Here is an 8,989-nt window from a genome sequence, read left to right as displayed (position 1 = left end):
TACTTTTTGGGTAGAATCCTGCTGGGAAAATAGTATTCGTAGGCGTAGGGAAAGAATCCTAAAAAGGACATCATTAGGGGAGGTGGAAAAGCCTAAGCAATGAATAAAGAGTTCCTATCCACTTTGGTGGGGGAACATCAATGAAAAAGGAACATCCAAAAAGTAATCCGTGGATAAACAGTAAAATACATGAATATAGATAAAAAAATTTGCTATATACAAATATAGTAGTGTATTAATTTATATATTAATATTAATTTATTCATATTTAAAATTTAAATTAATATTATTTTTAATAAAATTTATTTTTTAACTAATCATATTATATTAATATACAGATTAATACATAATTATACTTATAATTATATTTTCTCATATAAAAAAGCAAAAGAGCTGTTCTTTCGCCGTTAGTGAACAAAATTATAGATACCGATCTCTTTTTGCCTGCAGTGCCTAGTGAGCCTTATCGTGCTTGTCTGTAGGTGCGTTGAATTCGAAATGGAAAAACAGCAGTGAGAGGCAATGAGAACTTCATATTAAAAAATCCTCGACGAAATTCTGACAAAAAAGCCCATGTTTTGCACCAAGTTAACGAGACGGAAGAGGGTGACTGTTACGTCCGGTTTGGATAGTAGATTGAGTTGAAATGTGTTAATATAAAAGTTTAAAATATTATTTTTTAATATTATTATTATTTAAAATTTTGAAAAAATTAAATTTGTATTTAAAAAAATTAAATTATTTATTATATTGTGTGTTGAAAATTGAAAAAATTATAATAATTAAATGAAATAAGATGAGTTGAATTAACTAACAAACGGTTAGCTTAATGTTCATCTAATGTTCACCATCTTAAATGAAGACAAATGACTACTATCATGCTGATGTTATTTCAACAGACAAGCGGATACTCTATTCAACTAAACAGACCCAAAAGTTTGAACACAAAAGCAACCTAAGACAATGACTGGGACATAACTGCAAAGTCAAGATGGGGGGCAAACAACCTCCTCTACCGAGACCCAGTCTTACTGAACTAAATATTGGATATGCATAAACACTACAGCATATACACGGGTAAAAAGAAAACAAAAAGACGCACAAAAAGGACAATGCTCCTGCTTGCATGGTTGCATTCCTCTGCTGATAAGCTCAGTCAAAGCTTGACATCTGCCCCCTATCTTGCTTGCAGATAGTCATCTAATAAAACGCTTTGCTCACTGCTACCAATAGAAAGCAACTCATCCTCTATGTCTAGCAATGCAACATTAAGGTGGGATTGGATGTTAGTAGAAAATGCTTCCCCGTCGTCTAAGGCATCAACTTCTGACGTACAAAGTTGCTGCTTTGCCAGCCTCATCACTTCCTCATCACCCTGAAGAAGCTTCAAAACCTGTTGTGAAGAAAAAACATTGATGATTAAATAAAAAGATTCAGAGCATTTAAATATGAAAATACTGGTAGGAATGGGAAATTTCAGTCTTGAAAAAACTTACGAGGCTTATCTGAGGCCGTAATCTAGGTTCGCGTCTAATGCAAAGGGTTGCAGCGAATGCCATCCTCTCAATCTGATCATGGTCATAGTCGCTTCCCAAGCTTGGATCTAGCAATTGGGAAACCTTCCCACTGTCCAAAATCGGCTTCGCCTGGATTCCACATCATTTAACATGAATTAAGAGGTAATTTTAGAACTCAAGGGCAAAGTAAAATTGTACATAAGCTTGTTTAAAAAATAGACCTCTATATTCAAATTTCAGAAGCATGATTAACGGCATATACTCTATAAAACGAAGTTTTTCAATTAGGGAATAACTTACCCACATTACAAGGCTCCCCTGGCCCTTTGGATGTGTACTGTCAATAGGCTTTCTACCCGAAAGAAGCTCAAGAATTACGACGCCAAATGCATAAACATCAATTTTGTCACTCACTTTTCCATGCATGAAATATTCTGGAGCTAAGTAACTGCAACAAAAGTGAGTGTTGTCAGTATATATAAAATAAGAGAAAGAGGAACTGGAGAATAGATTACCCACCCAAAGGTTCCTGCAACGTCAGTGCAAGTAATATTGGAGGTAGCCAAAGACCAACTAGCAAGTCCGAAATCTGAGAGCTGAGAAGGCACGATGAAAGAAAACGAACAGAGAAAGATTCATATAATGTCCCCGAAAGATTGTAAGGTACAGACTTAAAAGTACCTGTGCCTCAAAATCCATAGAAAGAAGGATGTTTGAGGATTTCACATCCCTGTGGATCACAGGCTCCACACAGCCGTTGTGTAAATAGTCCAAAGCCTCAGCAACACCCATAGCCACATTGTATCTCTCTTGCCAACCAAAAGCTTTTCCACCCTTCTTGTTACCTTAATCAGAGAGCATGTGTTAAAATGGTGTTTATATATATATATATATGTGCATGTATGTATGTATAGGGACAATAGCACAATAATTTCTCTTGTTCCAAGCAGATGAACTCAACGAATAGTTTACCATAGAGATTTTCTTCTAGGCTTCCTCTTGAAAGAAAATCATAGACCAATAGCAAATTATTGTCCTCAAAACAGAACCCAAAAAGAGAGATTATGTTCTTATGATGTAAAGTCGTGATGATCTCAATTTCTTGAACGAACTCTTTTAGCACATCTTGAGATGGCTTCAATATTTTAACTGCCAACTCCTTGCCATCAGAAAGACACCCTTTGTAAACATGACTACTACCACCCTTACCAACCATATTCTCTGAAAATAAAAATTCAGACTATCAGAGAAACTCAACAATTTGACGGAAACTTGAAACCACGTCAATAAAAATAAGGAAAGAATACAAACCGGGAATGAAATTAGAGGTTGCCGACAAGAGTTCCTGGTAGGTAAACAACCTGCAGCTGGATGAGTATTTCTCACGCAAACCAAGTAATTCGTTAGGAAGACAACCGAAGCCATTGAAAGGGGAAAGAGGAGGACATACAGCAGCAGATCCGAATGGCACGATCGCCCCACTCTCTTCATCAAGTGAGGAACAATAATCATCATCCTGATCAGAATTACTCCTCCTCTGATCAGGATCCACCACAGCTAAAGAATCCCAGCTTGGTAATCTCAACAACCAATGAAGCACAGAAGTCCTTTTCACAGATTTCTCCACATATTGCCGCTTGGGTCGAAACACCCGTCGAAGAGTTGACCACCTGGATTTCAACTCCGTTGAGTCTTGAATCACAACGTAACCAGAATCTGTATTGGCCTCAGATGATCTATATGGTACCAAAGCCAACGAATTGTCCTCGTCACCATCTCCAGATAACTCTTCCGTCGATTGGGTTCCACAATTCTCCGGCAATCCGGCATCCGGTGCACAACTCGAGCAAACTAAGCTGGATTTTTCCAAACAGTGACCACCATCGAAATTCGCTCGCCCTGCACCATCATCGAATCATTTAATTCATCTGCATTTCTCAAGTTCTTCTTAAATTACTACTTCCACCGGAAGAAAACTAAACAAAACATAGAAAGCAACTCATTTGTAATAACTTGAAACGGACAGTATAAGAACATTAGTCTTGGCTCAAAATACATGTAAATTCGTAAATTACGACCTCGCGGTTTATTGGAATTGGTAGCAGCAGCCACTCTCTGGAACAAAATTTTGCCATTGTCAACGCCGAAAACGGTGAAATATTTGGACAATTTTCTGGCACAGTACTTAGCGACGGAGGCCGATGACCGGATCCTGCGATGTGTTTTAGAAGTTCCCAGAACCACCGTAGCCTCACCGCACAATTGCGCTTCCTTGACAAGAACTTTCCGGACCTTTGAGCCTCTACAGACCTTCAGCTTCAGATCAACCTGCGCATTCGACGCAATTAAGCATTGTCAACTCCACTAAATAAAAATCCAAGATTCAAATAATAAGAAAAAAAAAAGAAGGTATCTGTTTGTTTACAGAGAAGACCTATTGAACTTCTGTCCTGCGTTCTCTGCAACCAAACACGGATTGGACAGAGTGGACACAAAATGAGCATAAAAATTTAGCAGTGTGAGAGCGGAATGGGACCTGCTTTAAGTTGCAGAAGCCTTGATATACAGAGAGCACAGAATCAAACGTCTTCACGAGCGAGATAAGCGAGGACGTGCCCTCTACAACCGAAACAACCATCATAAGAAAAACCCCGAAATTTCAATTCAATCCAATCAAACCCAAGAAAAATCGCAGAGAGAGACAGACAGAGAGAGGGAGAGTTACCGGTTGAAGAATTTAGGACGTGAAGGGCAATGACATGGTCACCGGGATGGGCCACCTTGACCAGAGCCCACGTCAGCAATTCACGGCTCGGAGCGTCCAACTTCACCCCAACTAGCACCGTGCGGCCACCGTCGGCGTCTTCTGACTCACTAGAGGGAAGGTCTCCGGTGAAGCTCATCTGCTACAAGCCAGAAGAACGTTGTCGGCTTTACTCTCTCCCCCGGTCTCTCCCTCTGTCCCGGGTGTGGTATTAGGTGTGCGTACAAGAGACGATATGTGGTTGGTTGAGGTTCCCGGTAAAATAGAGCATCTATGCGTTGGGAACTGGGAAGTGAGGAAAAAGCGGTATCCCCGACCAATGCGAATATGAACATTAACAAGAAACGGTCTGTCTCTTGGGGGGAAGAATGATCCGGTGTTGCCCCTCTTATTTTCTTTGAGTGAAACTGGAATTTATCTCACACATACTCTTTACATGACCATTTTAATTATCCTGTTTTAAATAATAGATATATTATAATAAAAATAATAATTAAATTATAATTATTTTTCAAAATTCTCTTATTTTAAGACTTAATTATCAAAATGATTATATAGAAGAATGTGTATTTATTATTACTCTCATCGAAAGAAAAATTTATTGACATCAATCATTTCATCCCTTAAAAAAAGTATTACAGCTATAAAGATTTCATAAATTAACAGGATTTTATATTAAATATTAGATTTATTTTGTAATAAAAATAATTTTATAATCTAAAAGTGGCACTTTAAACCATAGCCGTTTATAGTTTTATTTTTATAAGGTTTATTTGTAACGGCTCCCGTATGGATATAGTTATTTTATCTCATAATTATAATTTTCTCAAATTCTCACATAAAATATAATAAACAATTCAATTTTTTTATATCTTAAAAAATAATATTCTAATAATATTTTATTTAACTTTCAACTTTCATCTAAAATCATCTTATCTCATTTCATCTTGCAAACTACACACATTTCTTAAAAAAAAAAAAAATTAAGGTTTTAATCCTAAAATTTCATTAGAATAATGTATTTTGGAGACCATATTTTATCAAAGATGGGCTTATGTCTTAGATGAGTTTTCATGCCACCTAAACCCCTATATATATATATATATATATATATAAAGGAAACACATGGTTTTGACTTATGATACTTAAATCCAAGTTGAATAATAAATAAGATTGTGTCATTGAATTTCTATGTATAATAATGTCTTCTTGTGTTAATATTATGTATTAAATAATTTAAAACATTAAAAGATCGGAATCCTTTGATTTTTTGATTTTATCTATAACATTTTTTCCTTTTCTATATCTCTAATTTATTATAATTAAAAAACAAAATAATATTAAAATACCCCATTGGCAGTGGCATCAGATTGGCTTGACTATTTTTCATATCTTCATTCTCCTCACACTCCCACAATTGGACCAACCTTCAATTCCTCCTAAAATTAACAAACATATATGTAGTTAGATCATATACTAAATTATGATATCACGTGTTAATATGATAAGCAGCAGCATGAAAATGAATGTCCAATTGAAGCAATTTTAGTAATGCTATATACAGTCGTAAAATGCGTAATGGCCGCGAAATCGTTACGAAGAAAAGTAGAATTCACTATTAAAAAATTACTTTTGTCATATAGATCTCATATTTACTCACTTTTTATACGATGCTTGTGCAATCCACTACTATAATTATCATTATCAATCTTCATTTATAATATGATTACAAAAAATAAAGTTGTCACCTTTTATTCTCAAACTACAACTCATTTTATAATTTATTCCCTTCTTTAAGACTCAATCTTTAAAATCATACCACATCAATTAATGTTTATTTTTCTTGTTTTTTAATACATCTAACCGTTGAAATTCAATGGGAATAAATTATAATTTAGATTAGGATGGAAATGACAACTATTTCATTTATAAGAAATCATATTTGTAGTTGTAAGTGTAAAAATATCATGTAATCATTTTGAAAGAAGTGAATAAATATATAACTTATATGAAAAAAATTAATTTTTTAATAATAAATAATATTTTTTTAAATGATTATACGATATTTGTGTATTTCATAAATATATGTAGCATAATTATCTGTATTGTGTGCGATCAGCAGCCTTTCAACATCTGTAAAGCCATAGCATTATTGATAGCACACAAAGTATGCCCGTGACTTTATTTTAGCTTTCATTGCATAAAGATTGTTATTTACGTTTAAACTAAAAGTAATGCATGATTTTGTTGTGGCAATAATCTTATTTTTCTCAAAAGAAAAAAAAAAAATACACATCTTCTGATAATGCCACTACATCCACTGTATTTATTGGCTACTTTAATAATATTATTTCCACTGAAAAATCTCATTATGAAAACTTCAAAAGAAGTCAAAACTGATGAATTTAACACTTTGATCAAGACCAATCATATAAATTAGAAGAAGAAGAAGACTGAGTCCTCTTGATTAAGAGCACAAGCAAATAAACAGAATGAGTCCTTTTATTTTATTTTATTTAAGACGTCTTCAATGGGTTTGAAATTAGTGTGATAATTGACCATGTCAATCTTAAAAGTATAGAATATAATGATTTATTGACAGTCAGATCAGTTTCTTCGTTATTAAATTGCGTGACATAGTTTTCAAGAATACGACTCCTACTGAATAAAAAAGAGGGTATTGTATTGACTACTTGAGGGAGATTGATGGAACATAAAAATTGGCCTTTCATGGTTTAAAAAGTTGACTTAGATGTGTTTATTTGGAAGGGAGGTTGGTTTGTTTGTCTACATCATGTGCATCATCGCCTCATGCCATGCCATTCCTAGCTAGCACATTTGATTATATATGGTCTGTGATCATATAGTTTTTTATTTTTCGCGTATATTTAAATGTAAATAATGAGTGTAGCTAGTGGGGGAGGGAACCCTAACCAAGACCCTAATAGTTCATACAAAAACAAAGAATTTTATTTTTATTTAAAATATATATATATATATATATATATGAACCTATAATCACCACATAAAATGGTTTAGGAGCAATTGATCCATAATAAATTTAATTCTATTGTTTTGTTGGTTTCTCATAACAAACTAATAATCTCACCCCACGTGTTTATCTTATGTGGCTTCAACATGGCAATAAAGCAAGCCATGTCATTCACTTACCAAAAAGAGAGCGAGAACTCGTAACGATCTGACATAATAATGTTAAAATCGAGATAATGATAATTTTTATTATATCTAAATTATATTTAATGGATCATATTGGATAAAATTATTAAGATTGATTAAAAATTTTAATTAGGTTCAATAACTGGGTTAAATTTTATTTATTATTTATTAAATGAGTTAGACTCATTTTAAAATTTAAAAATCAATTATTAAAAATTTATTTCAATTTAAAATCATCACTAATTGAAGTTTCCTATGCAATCATTGTCAATCCTACACTGAATGAACTATTATATCATATTTTTAAATTCAAACTCTCTTCTTAATCATAACCAAGTTTAACTCAAATTCGTCAACACTTTCTTCTAAATCTTGTTATAAATATCTTCCTTCCATCCATTATTTGGAAAAAAAATCATAAACCACCGTCATCCCTCCATTACTTTGTGATCATTTTGTGTCAAAAGTTTTAAGAAGCAACACTACAAATTGAGTAGTTTGATCATAAATTAAGATTAACATATATTAGCTAGTTATATATATTATTATTAAAGTAAGTTCTTTGGAAATTAGTGTTTATATATCACGCATGTCATGATATTTGCAAGCACATTATTCATTATATTTCATTCTGCATATTATAGTTATGTATGTATTATGTATCTCACATTGCATTAAACACGCAAGCTTTCATAAGATCAAGTCCAATAAAAAAATTAGATTAGTTTAATTATATGGTTGTTCAGATGCATAATACCAAAGTAGATTCAGAGTGAATGTGCAAGCTATGAACTCAAGTGTGGTCCACCATAATATACCAAAATACTATTAGCGGCTCCCCTTGCAACCACGGGACCTGAGCTATTGCATAATTTTACACACAAGTTAAGTGCGTTAGCTAATCAAACAAATCAGTTAATCCATATAACTCAAATAAATCAATACAGCAAAAACATTTTCAACTCATGCATGTCATGAGAATATTTATGAACAGTTATGATTTTAATTCTCAGCATGAAATATTTTCTGAAAATCTTTATGTGAAGTATGTTTACATTATGATAGGTTTCTTACCGAGTCATCAACTCATTTTAATTCTTTTTATGCTTTTAAACCATTCCAGGTCAATATTTATGAAGGTAAAGCTATAGGATAGATTTAATCCAAGAACACATGACAATAGCCTAAATCATATATAGAGATTTTAAGTTATAATTTTTATAGCATAGATTTTAAGAAATTTTAATAAATGCTTCCGCACACTCATTTAAGATTTCAATAGTAGCACCCTAGCTCCCCAAAAATTTTTTAAAAGTGATTTTATTTCCACAAATTCTATATACAATCACTTTTGCACACTCCACTGATGTAATTGGTTACATATTAAAAAAAAGAATTTTGCTACATACAAGCAAAGTCGCGTACTAATCTGCGTACCAATACTGATTCTTTCATACTTAAAAGTTAAATTAGCACTGTTTTTAATAAAATCTACTTTTTGACCAATCACAATAAATTGGTGTACATATTA

General features: G+C 33.1%; 1 protein-coding gene across 1 annotated transcript; it reads right to left on the bottom strand.

The window, feature by feature from the left end:
* Positions 1 to 887: 887 nt before the first annotated feature.
* On the bottom strand, positions 888 to 4,628 carry LOC122307131 (inactive protein kinase SELMODRAFT_444075-like). The gene is made up of 10 exons (XM_043119792.1): positions 4,243 to 4,628; positions 4,054 to 4,136; positions 3,596 to 3,845; positions 2,829 to 3,416; positions 2,490 to 2,738; positions 2,199 to 2,362; positions 2,037 to 2,113; positions 1,818 to 1,965; positions 1,497 to 1,646; positions 888 to 1,393 (listed from the first exon to the last, which is right to left on the bottom strand). The coding sequence occupies exons 1-10, from the start codon at positions 4,418 to 4,420 to the stop codon at positions 1,178 to 1,180; spliced, it is 2,103 nt and encodes a 700-aa protein (XP_042975726.1). The 5' UTR covers positions 4,421 to 4,628; the 3' UTR covers positions 888 to 1,177.
* Between the last annotated feature and the right edge of the window lie 4,361 nt (positions 4,629 to 8,989).

This window comes from Carya illinoinensis, chromosome 4 (genome assembly GCF_018687715.1).
Source record: "Carya illinoinensis cultivar Pawnee chromosome 4, C.illinoinensisPawnee_v1, whole genome shotgun sequence".
In the NCBI taxonomy this organism is placed as follows: Eukaryota; Viridiplantae; Streptophyta; class Magnoliopsida; order Fagales; family Juglandaceae; genus Carya; species Carya illinoinensis.
The sequence above is the reverse complement of the archived record's forward strand: the minus strand, read 5'-3'. Positions and strand labels throughout refer to the sequence as shown.

What these genes read in the sequence shown, in the direction of transcription:
- LOC122307131 (XM_043119792.1), bottom strand. Translation starts at nt 4,420, where the DNA reads ATGAGCTTCACCGGAGACCTTCCCTCTAGTGAGTCAGAAGACGCCGAC. An exon ending in GCTTCTGCAACTTAAAGCAG is followed by an intron (nt 3,846 to 4,053) that starts GTCCCATTCCGC and finishes TCGAATGCGCAG; the next exon opens with GTTGATCTGAAGCTGAAGGT. An exon ending in GACGTTGCAGGAACCTTTGG is followed by an intron (nt 1,966 to 2,036) that starts GTGGGTAATCTA and finishes CTTTTGTTGCAG; the next exon opens with TTACTTAGCTCCAGAATATT.